Genomic DNA, 15,539 nt, shown 5'->3' with positions numbered 1-15,539 from the left:
CTTGGGATATTCCCTCTACCAGTCGAGCAAATTTAAACCAGAGGTCGTTGTAGATGAAGCTCTCCCTTCTACAACGCGACACAATCTTGATGTTTGTGAGAGCGAAGAAGACAAACAATTTACTAATGAAAATTTAGATGTTTTATATATAGAGCTAAATTCTTGTCCAAATTCTAAAGAGGAGAAATTGTTTAATGTTTTCGAAGTAACTGGGAATTGCAGCAAGAAGCCAGAAATTCAAATAGAAGTTTTGGGATTAAAAATAAGATGTACTTTGGATACAGGAAGTGAATGCACAGTAATGAATTATAATGTTTGGGTAAAGCTCCGAGAGAGATTACCAGGCTTGAAACTGCAAAGATGTCCAGGAATAAGGTTAAAGGATTTTGTTGGACATGAGAGGTCCCGAATTGTGGGATACCGAACCATTCTTTTTGAAATTGCAGGACACATGTTTGAAGATCAAGTCTACGTAGTGAAGAATTTAGAGGCAGATTTGTTATTTGGATATCCCTTCTTCAAGAGATATAGAGTCAATTTGGATGCAGGTGCCAATAAATTATATTTAACGGTGAAGGGACAAGTCGTTGAAGAAAGATTGATTCCAGATGACCAAGAAGATAGTTTTGAAGCAATTAATGGTAAGACTTCGCGTGTTAAACTATCGATGGCTGAAAGGGAATCGCATTCAGACAATAGGTCCGCTGCCGAGGAAGATATAAGAAAGAAGGCTTTCGCTCCAGGGTTGCTGAATAAAGAAGATGAGGAGAAACTACACTGCCCATTATTTTCTGACAAACAGGGACTTGCAAATACTTCAATCTGCAAGATAAGTGCAGAACAACCTGTATTACCTTTACAAAATACATCTCCCATTCCAAAAGAGGAGAATCTAAAGGAAGACCTAAATGGATGGAAGACCTGGCTAACTGACATCAAGAAGTTTTACGAAGGAGTGCGTTGAACAAGATGTAAAACCATTTCCTGTTTTCTCCAGAAGCTACGTGCAGATGAATAATGAAGTCCAAGAAAAGAATCCCAAATGAAACATCGCCTCACATCATGAAGATGAAGAAGAGAAAGAAAAATGAAAATATACCAAAAGGGAGAAAAGTTATAAAACAAAATTAAATGACGTTAACTTACATTTAATTTTATTTTCTTCTGGGGGAACGCTATGTGTCGCCCCTGTCAACACATGATTTTTCAAGCCAAAAAACTATTCAATCTGTATTATGTTAATCTATGTTGGAATCTTTTCTTTAAAAATGTGTTATTGTTAATGTTACAATGGTTAATGAATTGTTTAACTTAAATGTTGAAACTATAGAAATATTAAACAACTATGTAATAACCATGGTAAATTGTAAACAACAATATGATATAAAAGAGCTAGACTTTTGTGAGTCTGCGGGACATTCTCCTGGTTGCCGAAAGGTTGATGGTTCAGGGGACGTTGGGGAATATCTTGCCTCAATCTTCGGATTGGCTGGAGTACTTGTACTCCATTTTGGCGGATATTCACAAACCCAACTCTGAATAAGGTGTTCTCCTGCATCATCAAAAGACCAGGGTTTTAAACTTCGGTATAACTAATAGGTTTAGGCCTACAAGTTATACCGGGTGAACTGTCTGTTTGGAAAAGTGTTTGTATAACATCGAAAGTTTAAATAAATCTTCGAGTAAAAGATCTTAAGGATCTTTCATTTCAACCTACATAGGTGATAATTAAAAATAAATCCTACACCACAGACCTCGCAAGGGCTTGGTCCTACTAACCCTTAGAAGCCATTGAGAAGTCCGATAAAAGGGTTGTAACCGGACTAAACTAAAAGCCCTAAAAGGCAGAAGGTGCGTGTCAGAGTGCATTTTTTATCATCACTTGTAAGTTTAGACCCACCCGATACTTACATATGATTGTTATTTGGGAAAAAACCTTTTTTTTTTTCAACGAACCACTTATTTGTTAGCTATCAGAAGACCCTGAAAAAAGTTCCATAGAATGAGCAGTTTTTTCTCAATTCATCTTTTTATGTGGAAAATTGTCATTTTTTTAAAAAAGAACAATTGAAATTCGATTATCTCGAAAACTAGTAATTTTCGGACGGGGTATCATATGGTCAAATTTATTGCAAATTGTCTCTACTTTAACCCCTTTCAGGGAATACATCTAATTACCAGTCACCCTGTATATATGTGTGTGTGTGTGTGTGTGATGTTAACATAGTTAAATCGGTGTTGCCATGTTTGAAACTCATGCTAGTGATGTTATAGTTTCAATAATGGTAATTCTAAACACTGACGAATATGAAAACAACAATATATACAAAGGCAGCAAGGTATTGATTGATTGATTTCCTTTATTTTACTTCCCTTTTTGTGTCACTTTTGCCTAATTTGCGAAAATGAGGATGAGTCATAGATGAAATTGATGAATGAACACTCCCAAACATCCATGCCCAGGCCAGGATTCCAACCCGGGACCCCCTGTGCAGCAAGGTATAGTGGGACCACAGGCGTGTCTTGTGCAACGTATTTGCTATGGACTAAGCTGAACGGATGGAGGGGAAGATGTGCGAAAGCTTCTGGCCGAAGGTTCTTTTGTTTGTTGTCGCTCCATATCAGAGTTTGACCTGGAACAGTTATTTTAAGTCGCTTCTCTGCCACGGTTTGGCTAATCGAGGCCATGTTTATGAGTGATGATGAGATGAAATTGATGAGTTGACACACATAAAGAACATCCAACCCCAGCCCAGAATCCGGGAACTTCGGTGCCGATATTAGAAGTTGACCACTTAACGCGCTACAGACCGCAGATTAGTTTAATTGAAACGGCTATATTTAGCATCACGATAATAACCTTGAAAAACAAGAAAATTTGACTTACCACTCAGACTACATCTTTCACCTTTTTTGTTTTAAACTTCAACATGAGCATAAATTTAAGCATAAGGTGTTGACGATATGGAAGCTGAATGTTTGGTTTTGTAAGAGGCTGTTATTTATAAAGCACGTCATCATGAGGGCGAGGGCGGTGCTAGGAGACCATATGGGAGTCTTGGAAGGAGATAAACTCCAACAGGGAACAATACTACAAAAAAAGGAAGGGACTCCTAAAGAGGAAGAACAAAAAAAAAGTATGCTAAAACAGGAAAGAAAGAAACCAAGAATACACACGCGCCCTCTCTACGTCTAAGAGAGAAGTGGCTATAATCACGTCTATTTGTAATTCGAGTCTGTATGAATGATGGGAATTGTTGATGGTGTTGAACTGTCTCTGGGTCGCTGTTCTTCTTGGAAATGCCTCGGTTGTTGGCGTTGAGTGAGGCGGCCACTTGCCCGCCATCACAGTGCTTCTTTTATCCACGGGAAGGCAAGGTCAACCACCAGACACCACAGCGGTACTGTGCTTCGACGTATGTGGGTGTTGTGTAAGGAGCGGATGGCTGCTTCGTAACTTGGTCCTCAATTTTACATCGCCTTAAACTTCCTTTATGGTCTCATAATTCCTTTTATTTTGTATCCCTTTCTCTCTGTTTTCCTTTTCTTTGAATCTTCAGTCAAGCTTTTCTTCTTCCTTTATCTCTGAGAGTCTATTTCTTTTTATTTCTATCATTCCTGTTAATCATATCTTCTTCCACCTTTATTCTCACGAATTCTGTTTTGTGTTCTCCTTTGCTCTCTCTCTCTCAGCTTTCATTATTTTCTCTAACTTTCTGTTGCTTTATTTTCTTCCTTGCCAGTATCATGCGTTTATTTTAATCCATTTCTCTGTCTCTCACAAACTTTCACCCTGTCTGTCCCCCTCTCTCTATCGCTTATTTCAATACCTTTCTCTGTCTCTTACAAATTTTCATCCTATCTGTTCCTCTCTCTCTGTCTCTCTATCGTTTATTTTGTTCCTATCTCTCTCTCCAACTTTCCACTCTGTGCACGCACTTCTTTTCCGTTCTCTATCATCTCTCTTCTTTCTTTTACTCTTTTTCACTTTGTTCACTTCCTTCTTCTCTTGGTATCCCTTTCCAATTTCTCCCTCTCTCTCCTCCCCTTTCCACTTGCTCGATTATTTCTTCTCTCCTTATCACTTTTCTTTTCATCCTCTCTTTCCATCTACAGATTCTTTTATTTATCTTTGCTTCCATTTTCTCCGCTACTATTTCTCTCCATCACTTTTTCATTTCTCTTTCCCCCTCTCTCTCTCTCTTTTCAATTTGCTCACTTTTCTTCTATGTTAAATCGAGTGCATTTAAAGATATGGCTCCAAACATTATCGATTTCAGCCACATTGAAGGTGATGTGATAAGCACCACACTTTTACCTCTCAACTTTGCCCAACAGCATCGATTGATGAGAAGCTTAGTGTGCCCCAGAGCACTGTACGCCCAGAAACATTCCCATGATAGATTACTCACTTCAGGAATCGAACGCGAGCCACCCTCATGGCAGTCAACCACCATACTGACTGTCCCACTGCAACTCTTACAAAAACAAATATTTGTTCCAGTCTATCCTAGTTCTGCTCAAAGTGAATAAGGCTGATATTTTGTACAAGAGCTACAGCTTTATTACAGGAAGAGCTATGGATGCATCCCCACATGGAAATTGTATTCCATAAATTGTGTACATCACCATTTAAAAAAAATGGCAAAAGCATTAACTTTAAAACATTTATGAATACTATGTCGCGCTGGAACAAATTAACATCCTCATGTATACATACGGGAAGCATGCATTATCAGAGCCACCTGGTGAGCACTCATGATTTTTTCGTACTATATCTAACTGTTCAAGGCAGGATATCACCATGTTAATGTTATTTAATACATGTTTATCTACAAGGGTGGGATATTACACGATATGAAAATCTCGAATTGCGGTTCTGTATTTGTAACCCTGTTTTTCTCACACAAATAACGCCACATAAAACAAAATGAAAAGTTGGGAAACATGTAAAATGTGGTTACATGGAAGCATGTGTGCTGAAAAAAGCACGGAAAAAAAACTTGGACAAGCAAATTAGCAATGTCATTACAAGCACACTCAACTCATGGTTGAATTTTATTCATATATTATGGACGTCTCTATGTCCTTCTTCTTTTTTTCCTTCCCTAGTTCAATGTTTTACATATACTTTCTCTTCTCTCATACTTTCTATTTATTTCTCCCCATCTCTCTCTCTCTCTCTCTCTCTTTCTGCCTATCCGTGTTTATGGGTTCCCTATTACTATTATTTAACTATATTATTTTAGCTCTATTTTCCTCATACGTTCTTTTATTTCCCACGTTCTCTCTCTCTCTTCCTCTCTCTCTCTCTCTCACTCCATTTCTCCCTCTCTGTCCATCTGTGCCTATGGTTTCCCTTTTACTATTATTTTACTCTACTTTTCTTTATTTCATTCATACTTCCTATTACTTTCTCTACTCTCTCTCTCTCTCTCTCTCCGTCCATCTGTGTGTGTGGATTTTCTATTACTACGTAATATTTTGCTATGTTACTTTCTTATTATTTCTTTCATACTTTCTATTTCTTTCTTCCTTCCCTTTCTTTCACACACACACACACACTCTCTCTCTCTCCACCTTTCTCTGTTTATCTTTGTTTACTGGTTGTCTTTTACTATCATTTAACTTTATTATTTTCTCTTCATTTTTCACATACTTTCTACTTCTTTCTCGCTCTCCCCCTCTCTCTTTCTCTGCCCACCTGTCTCTATGCGTTCCCTACTACTATTACTTTGCAAATTTGATTTATTTTCCTGTCATATTTTTCATTTCTTTCTCTACAATCTCTATCAATGTGTCTCTCTCCTTCGGTGTGTGTTCATCTGCATTTATAAGTTACCTATTAATATTATTTTGCTCAATTACTTTCTCTTTATTTCTGTCATACTTTCTATCTCTTTCTCTTCCGTTTTACCTTCTCTGTCCATCTGACGGGGCTTCTCCGATGGAGTAGAGGTAACGTTATCGCCTTGTAATCAAGGGGTCCCGGGTTCAATACTCGGTGGAGATACACAGTGGATCGGATCTCTCTCTAAACTGTACGTCCAGTCCCAATTAGCCTATCTGTGCATAAAGTAAATTTAAATCGTCAATCTGTGTACACAAGGTTCTTGTTCTTCCATCAATGATCCCGAAAATTTCCCACGAATACTATTTGACTGGGCTAGACACAGTGGGCTGCAGTCCAGTGGCGCCCATGTAACCTTCCTATGACGTTACGTAAAACTCGCTATCTACTTCACCTCCATCGCACATGGAGCGACAGACTCGAATCTCATTCATGCAGAGAGCGACAGGGTGATGTTTCATGAGAGTACATGGAGTCAGAGTCCCTTATCTTGGCGTGCACCCTGATACACTGAGCATTCCTTTAATTAACTCTAACTCCTCCGTGAAGTTTTACAGGGATCGTCCTTGTGTGACGGAAATGGAAGAAGCTTCTATCTCTCTCTCAACAAGGAGAAGGTTTCATTTGGCAAGCAGGAGCGGGAAAGCTAATGCAACAGATGCAACGACTGGGCAAGTTTTCATCGCATAATGTAACGGCGTCCATAAAAGAGCGAGTATACACGTATCTCGTTTCATTTTTTTCTTTGGCATGCATGATTGCGAAGTTGGAAGGTCATATGGTTTGTTTCATGGCGTGTACTTGGGTTGACGTGTGCATGGTAACATCCTGAAATTAATTACTAAGGAAGCGATGGTTTATTATTTGCTTCTGGATATTGGTTCCGCAACCAAAGAGTAGGATACTTTTAGTGAGACATATTTGAAAAGTAAAGTAGATTAATATTTAATGTATGCAAATGTTGAGCTGTCACTACAACATTTAATTAACATACTAACCTAAATTACATGTACTTCAAAAATACATCTTTCTTATTAACAATGCATTAATGCGTTCAAAATTCCTACATCTAAATTAGATATGGTGCTACCATCTATGAATAAACACAGACATCGTGGAAGAAAAATTGTACTCTCATTTAAATACTCTTGTACAAGTGGCCTTACCGATGACGTAGTGGTAATGTCGTCACCCTGTAATCAAGGAACTCCGGGTTCGTTACACGGTGGAGGCACATAGTGGTTGAGATTCTACTTTAAACTGTAGGTCCAGTCCTGCTTAGCATATTTGTGCATAAAATGAATTTCAATTAAACCAAAATTCTTGTAGCAGGTGCGTCATTTGTACGAAGAGAATTGTATTACTTCCTGGCGCATTATTGTAGTAAAATCTTAGCTTCAGAGTTACGAATGTGTATAAAATGAAGCTTAATTGTGTTGTGCAGTCTTTTGTCCGACTTCTCTTCTGTTTTCTTTAAAGAACAATGCGTATCCTATCCAGTATAATCTAGGAATTATCTCTTGTTCTTACTCGATATAAGAGTTATCACCTTCTAGTAAATGATCCACGAGACAATGAAAATATTGCTGAAACGAAACGCAAAACGGAATACTATAGTTTTAGTTAATGACGTCCCCAAGATTTTCGAAAGGGGGGAGTTTACCTTTTTTTTTTATCAGCCCTCACCTTGCCATCTTTTCCTGCTTTCGACGATCTTTTCTTGTTAGAAATACTGGGTCACGGGGGGAGGGGTAAGTACACACACATTTAAAAAAAAAATATCCTAAATGGTATCTCTGACAAGGGAGGTTATCTAACTAAGTGTCCCCCTCCGATTTCCATGAAACTTGGCAGGTGTATAGGGGGGCCCAAAGGAAGAAATACATGTTTTTTTGTTTCGGCTAAAAAACTGTTCTAGGGGGCAACCCCCTTCAAATGTCAAGATGAGGACAAATTGAAGTGGGGATCTGACCCCTGTGTCCTTGTCCGATTTCCATAAAACTTGGCAGGTGTATAGAGGGGCCGAAAGGATGAAATACGTGTTTTTTTTTTGTTTCAGCTAAAAAACTGTTTTAGGGGGCAAAACTCTCTCTCAAATGTCAAGATGAGGACAAATTGAAGTCAGGATCTGACCCCTGTGTCCCCTCTGATATCCATGAAACTTGGCAGGTGTATAGAGGGGCCCAAATGAAGAAATACGTTTCCTTTTGTATCGGCTAAATAACTGTTTTAGGGGGCAAACCCCCCTCAAATGTCAAAATGAAGACACACTGAAGTGGGCATTTGACCCCTGGGGTCCCCCCGATTTCCATGAAACTTGGCATTTATGTAGAGGGGCCCAAAGAAATGCGTGTTTTTTTTGTTTCGGCTAAAAAACTGTTGTAGGGGGCAAAACCCGCCTCAAATGTCAAGAGGAGGGCAAATTGACGTGGGGATCTGACCCGTGTGCCCCCCTCCGATTTCCATGAAAGAAACACGTACTTCTTCTTTTGGGCCCCTCTATACACCTGTCAAGTTTCATGGAAATCGGAGCGGGACACAGGGGTCAGATCCCCGCGTCGAGTTCTCTTCATTTTGACATTTTAGGGAAGGGGGGTGGGTTGCCCCCTAAAACAGTTTTTTTCTTTTTTAGCTGAAACACAAAAACACGTATTTCTTCCTTTGGGCCCCTCTATACACCTGCCAAGTTTCATGGAAATCGGAGGGGGACACTTAGATAACCTCCCTTGTGAGTCTCTTAAAGTTGTTTTTTTAAAACGAAAAGCTTAATACATGTCAAGATCTATACATACGCTAACAGGAGTATTGAAATTTACGAGCTGTTACATAAAAAAGCACAAATAAGCATGTAAATAGGTTAGACAGGTTAACGTTTGTTTATTTATGCTATTATATGCATACGTGTATAGGTTTGGCAGGTCAGGGTTGGTGCTGTTAGCATATATCTCCCAAGATACTATAGCTGTCCGCTCGTTTGAAATTCACTTATAAATCCATGATTAAGTACAGGTGGAGCTTCAGCGTAATGTGTAATATATTCTTTGAGAACTCTGTTTAATTGAGGTTCTCGGTTCCAAATATTCTCCACTAGTTTGTAGTATTTAGCAGCGGGATGATTCAGTAAAAGAATGATTTTTATAAACTCATTTCCTCAAATAAATCCTATTAAAATCAACTATTTCTTTGACTAAAGCAAGTCTCACATGCTGAAATTCTGGTTCTTGTCTCAAATAATATTCTGTTCTAAGTATCTTTACTGCAAATTTTCTCACCAGGTGAGCAACATAAATCGTATCTTCCAAACACATTCCATTCTGTCCTTTCAATTTGACTACATTTTGACAATTGTGTGAAATTGTACTGTTCGAAAATTCAATCCTAGGTCTTTATGCATTCAGCCAAACTTGTGACTTTACAAATATGTTTAGGTGAAATGTTATTTTTTAGAAGTGAAGTTGCATTTCTTGTCGCATTCTCAGGTGGCAGTAGCTTAGTGTGCAACGTTAGGTGAAGGGTGCGCAGTGACATGAGCAGAAGAAATGAAGTGGTAATTCTGTTCCGAGACGTCGGATTGAAAAAAACAACACAATGAACTCACTAAGCATGTTATGATCCAGCCATACCTCCCTCACGTCTGGACTCACGTTACCAAGAATCCCGGGTTTCGGCACCAGCGAAGATGAATTGTCACTCATTATGCCCAATACCTGAACAAAAGGCCAATGCAAATGTGCATTTTGATTGTAGTTACTTCCTCATGTCTGAACCAATTTCTTTTCTTTGTAGGTGAGCTCTGACAAAGTGAAGCGCTACCCTCCAAGGATTACGATCGACAATTTGGAAGCAGCAGTTTCTGGGATGGAGATAAAAATAGCACCAGTTCATTACTACAACGGCGCCTTGAAGTTAAAATGCGTAGCAGAGCTCTTTGATATTTATGCTCAAGGTTCGCAGGTAACTTTCCCAGAGAAGGAACAGCCGAAAAGACCTTCTTTCGGAGCAAGAGAAGCTGGTCCAGAAGGAGGTAAGCAGCAACTAATTAACAGATAATTTATTTAATATGTCTACGATATCCCTTAATCTTCACACAAACTAGTATTGACAAGTAGACACTGTTTTACGTTATTGAACAATAAAGACTGTTGTAGACATTGTTGTGCTCTATTTCTTTTCTGGGGAGAGTGACTTACTTTGGCTCGACCTGTTACTTGTCTTCGTTACTTCCCCAGGCAAAATAAGATGCAAAAACATATAAAACTAACAAAAACGGTTCAATCGAATTAAAGACATAGAATAACTGCCAAATTCTTTAACATGGATATTAGGGAAAACTCAGTTGTTTTTATCTTGAATAATAGCTCAGACGTTCTGTTTAAAAATATATAAAGAAAACTATTTATTTCGTTGCTTAAATATATACAAAGAATTACATATGTAATAACCCCCACATAAGAAATGACATGATTCTCTTCAATTCAAACACTGTAATACATCTATATTGTATAAGAGAAAGGTTCGTACGCTAGCCCAGACCAGCAGTACTAGTTCAAAAATGTATCTAGCTTGTCACTAGCATACATTACATGTTTCTCTAATTCCCTCCCTTTCTGGTTTATAATAAAAATTGCCACGCAAAAAGAGACTAAACTAATAATGCGTGTTCTTGAAATTATATAAATCAAAACAAAACTGAGGTGATTCTATTTCCACCCTGTCACAGTCACTTTAATCGCAGATTAAATAAAAACCGCACACCTTGACAGTGTTGAATCTACAAATTTAAACTAATAATTCCGCGAAACAAACGGATAGACATATTCTTGCAATTAAACGCGTCCCTTAATTCCCTCGAATACAACGTTTCTCTAAGAATAATACAAATGTCCACCGAAAACTATGCGTTGACTTGTCATCAAACGAATCAAGAAAAATTGCGTGGACTTTTCTATGTATTTCAATGTAAGCAAATGGTTGATCCGTGTCCGCTAGCCATTTCACTAGCCCAGCCACTCTAACGGCACCGAAGAACCTTCCAAAGGTCTCCCCTCTAGCCCCAAAAACATAAGAATGCCAAACCCCGTTACTCAATCGATTCCCTTATATAGGCGATTCGAAAAAAAAAACAGTAAACGGAACTTTTTTTCAACCCCCTTCAGGTTGAAAGGACAAGATTTTAAAACTTACAGCTTTTCTGCCGGCGAAGGCCAGCTCTGCATAACAAAGAAGTATAGGTGTCACTAAAAAAAATAATATTGAACATACATAAAAACTAATAATAAAAAATGATCTTGTAGTGATTCTATCATTACAACATGTACAGTGTATCCGCCTATAAGGAACTATGAAAGCTGTACACATAAAATTTGATATTCTAAAAGTTGCCTGTACAATCATTGTGTTGGTGTCACCAATCAGAATAACTATCGAGAAATTACTACAGTACTGAAGCAAGATCTTGGTGAAATGACACTTTCATACATTATTATTACACTACGAACATACGAGTAAAACTGAATACCAGATTGAGAACTAATGTGAAACTGAATACCAGTAAACATCAACGTAAAAAATTAGGATATACTGAATTCTGGGACGTCCCAGAATAATATTAAGTTCGAAAAGGAATAAATGCTGAAAGGTTTATGCTCGAACGGATAAATATATTTTATCTCAATTAAAGTAAGTGCTAATATTTGGTGATAATTTCATGGAATTATTGCGAAGTGTGGTGGTGTTGCTTGATAATTTTAAAGACAATGAAATAGACACCGTATTCAAAGTTAATTGCAAAGTCAAGGGTCATATGCCGTCTCGAAATTAAAATTAATTGCAAAATTAACAGGTTTTAGAAATAATTTCAAAGCCAAGACCCAATACGCTATGTTTTAAAAAAATCTGTCGGACAATATACATTTCACACTTTTTCAAAGATAATTTCAGTGAAGATCCAACACGCTATGTTGAAAGAAAGTCTCACAGACATTAGAAAAACTCACATTTTTTCAAAGATAATGTCAGTGAAGATCCAACAAGCTATATTGAAAGGCAATCTCACAGGCACTAGACAAGATATCTCTTTTCAAAGATAATTTCAATAAAGGTACAGCATGCTATGTTGAAATAAAATACACAGACCAAAGACAAAGTACTCCTTTTTCAAAGATATTTTCAGTCAAGCTCTAACACTTTATGGTGATAGAAAATATTATAGGCAATAGACGAGGCCCCTTTTATGAAGATAATTTCAATCAAGGCCCAACACGCTATGTTGAAAGAAAATCTCACAGACAATATAGAAGACCCCTTTTTCAAAGATAATTTCAGTCAAGGTCCAACAAGCTGTACTGAAAGAAAAGCTAAGAACAACACACGATACAGCGTTAACAAAGATAATTGCCAAGTCAAGGAACATGATCCATGCAGCTTTATCTTGTATTGTAGATAATGTTAAAACAAACACATTTTGTACAAAAGTGCAACTACAACATTTTACATACTTCTCAAGTTCCCGTTTGTTGACTCTCTCTCACTGCCCCTCTAAAAGATATTAGCTATATGAAGTTAGTCGCTTGTGTGAAACATTATCGCTTTCTTAGGTCCTGACGTTTTTCTCACATAATAACCACAAGAAATGAAATTTCATTTTCTGAAGCCTTTAATAAACAAGAATTTCCATTTTCGCCATATTCAATTCTAGACCTCCATGGATTCAATAAACTCGTATGAACCGACTTTAACGAGAAAAGTTGAGCTCTACTTGAATTAAATCCTTTCATAATGCATCCGATGCGAATCTCAAAGGATGCAAGAGACGAGAACAAGATCGCTTTCGGATGCTGGAGAGGAGAGCCTCTCCTTCACGTAACTTTTGTCGCACAGGAGAAACGGAGAAAAGCTAAGAGACCTGTGATAAAAGGAACCAGCTTTAACAGGGTTGCCAAACCTCGTATAATCCTACTGGTCCTAGTATAATTTTTTTTTCTTGTAACTCCTTGGATATAATGGTTTTAGCTTTATGCCTGTTATTACTGGAGAACAAATTATTGGAAAATAACTTCACTAGAAACTGTATAGTGCCAATAGCCAAATATCCAGTGGTGTTTTAGCAAAGATGAACTGTTACTTTACGGGGTTGTTGTACTTTTTGGGTGCATCGAAACGATGATGATGAAATTGCTGATGAGTATGTGTTTTGCTTGTTATGCACAGACAGGCTAATCGGGACTGGACTTACAGTTTAAAGTGGGATCTGAATCACTATGTGTCTCCACCTGGTATCGATCTCACGACCCCTTGATGATAAGTTACGGCGTTGCCACTGAAACGGATGATGGGAGTTGATTTGTTATTTAGCGTTCCTTTTCTGCCATTTTGGCCAATAGCGAGAGATGAGGATGAGTGATGATGTGAAGTTTATGAGGGATACTCAGAGAGAACACCCATGTCCAGGCCGGGATTCGAACCAGGTATCGTAGAACACTGTGATAACCACTCAGCTACGGAGGTCGGTATCAGATAGATGATGGGAGACACGCAATGACACATCCATGCCTTGGATAGATTTCAAGCCTGAAACCTTTCACTTCGAAGCACCTGACACTGAGCAATCCGCCAAGGCTATACGATGAGATTGAATGATGGGAGGCCTTGTGTGGCTGTGGCTGCAATAACCATTCGGGTTTATGACTGCCAGAGAGTAAACTCCTGACTACTAAACATACAGCCAGTGTGAATTTACACATTAGGCGATCTTTGCGGAAGAGTGGTGAGCACAGTACGCTACCAGGCCAGAGGTGCCGAGTTCGAATCCTGATCTGGCGTGGGTGTTCTTTGCGAGAGTCCCTTTATTAATTTCATATCATCACTCTCCTTCATCGTAGCGTTTATCAAAGAGTGACAAAAAGGCGACGGTAAATAACAAAAATAAAACGAAACCCGCACCTCATCTTGCAATTTCTCACCAAAATGGTGACTTTTCTTCACAGGCGGGTGGCAAAACGGGGTTCCAAGGAGCTAGGGGGGGACATTCGATGCATCCATACAATACAGCTTCATCAGTCGCTGAAGAAGGGTTTCCACGGGAGTGGGAAGACGGGGGAGGGGGCAATGTCAGGGTGTCACTGACAACACGTTGCACTCGGCTCCAAAGTTCAAACAAACAGAGGAAGCCTGCGCCGGGCTTTATGAGGGGGGGGGGAAGGACGTTCGGAGGGGGATGGGCTGTGTTTAGTCTCACTCTAAACAGATTCGAGGCGCAACTGTCGTGAACTTTTACCCTTTCCTTTTTTGGGGGAACAAAGCGTCCTCAGGAAACGGTGAAAAGGAAACTGTTCCCGCTGTAAGGGAGAGCAAGGGAAGGTTTCAACTGCTGAAAATATTTCAGCTTATTACAGCGCGTGTGCTCGCTGAACTTTTTTTTTTAACTTACCGAGTCAGGTGGTGCACTTCTCGTCTCAAGTTTCTCGGTGACTTTTTCTCAGTCCTTCCATGCAAATACCGAGTGAATCTTTACCGTAGACGGAGACGGTGCCTTTGTACACCTCCCTTAATCGTATAGTCTGTTATATGTATCCACTGAAGTTTACTTTGTGTTATTAGAGACCTAAAGTTTTCACAATCGCTTTTGTTTATATGTACATAACAATTTTTACAAAAAATTTACTGTAATGGATTACTATAATTCTATTCCTATTTAGAGGAACGCGAGGGGTCCCAGGTTCGAATCTCGACCTAAAGTTCGGTCGGACAAAGAATAAACTCCATTTTTGGGAGTTTCAAGGAGGGAAAAGCGATGCTGCTACACACCTGATTTTTGAGCAGTCATACACGACAACTTTCTTTGTCAACATTCACCCTTCGCTCGCATTTCAGGGAGAGGCAGCAATCATTACGCTTCGCCGTGCTTCACCTTGTTGAGGGTGCTGTTTCGGAAACGACTCGAAAAGAAAAATTTGGCAACGCAGAATACCACGAGGATTTCCCCTCACCAAGGCAACTGGACCAAGCCGATTGGTTCAGAGTTTCATGTGAATCTTGTTGCTTCATAAATCTCCCTCTTCTTCATTTCCAACGCAAAGCAATAAGAAACATTAGCAGTCTCAGTTTACGTGTCACACAAAAAGTTATAACTGGCCACAAACTGAGTTTCATTACTATTTTTGAGCTTGTATCATATTCTGACACAGAACAAATTATCAAGTCAGACATGTCTCAAGTTCTGTCTGTACAACGAACTCCAAATTACTCACGAAAAGATCAAAGACTTACTGTTTGATATTCATTTACTAAAGGCTTGAAGAACGCCAATTGATGGTATTGACCTAATTCAAATAAACCAATTACGACGAAAAACATTTTATCGGAAATGTTAACTGTTTGAATGTACATAGAATTTCAATTAGATCTCTTAAATCATAAATTGAAAATAATTCATCAGCGAGAAAAAAGGTAGAAGAATTATCGCCATATTCTTTGCAAAACAAAACAAACATCTATCATGTTTGTTTTGAATTTATTATCTAGTTTCCTACACGAGAATTATCTTGTTGACTTTCCCACTGTGGTGAAATTGTCAATGAATATAGGGTTATAAATTACTGAAGACAAATATGTATATTTATGACAGTCCTGGGATTTTCTCTGCGTTCGAGCATAACGATTCAATTTGTGTGCAATACACTTTAATCAA

The 15,539-nt window shown here is 38.6% G+C and overlaps 1 protein-coding gene across 1 annotated transcript in view; it reads left to right on the top strand.

Moving 5' to 3' along the window:
• The window catches only part of LOC145987261 (uncharacterized), a 193,916-nt gene that overhangs the window by 175,881 nt on the left and 2,496 nt on the right, over positions 1 to 15,539 (top strand). Inside the window, exon 5 of the mRNA XM_083121776.1 lies at positions 9,638 to 9,875. Coding sequence (XP_082977902.1) covers positions 9,638 to 9,875 — 238 coding nt within the window. The remainder of the gene's footprint in view (positions 1 to 9,637; positions 9,876 to 15,539) is intronic.

The sequence above is a fragment of the Lepisma saccharinum genome, chromosome 4, assembly GCF_977018435.1.
Source record: "Lepisma saccharinum chromosome 4, izLepSacc3.1, whole genome shotgun sequence".
NCBI classification, from domain to species: domain Eukaryota; kingdom Metazoa; phylum Arthropoda; class Insecta; order Zygentoma; family Lepismatidae; genus Lepisma; species Lepisma saccharinum.
Note: the sequence above shows the minus strand (reverse complement) of the source record. Positions and strands in the feature narration are given on the sequence as shown.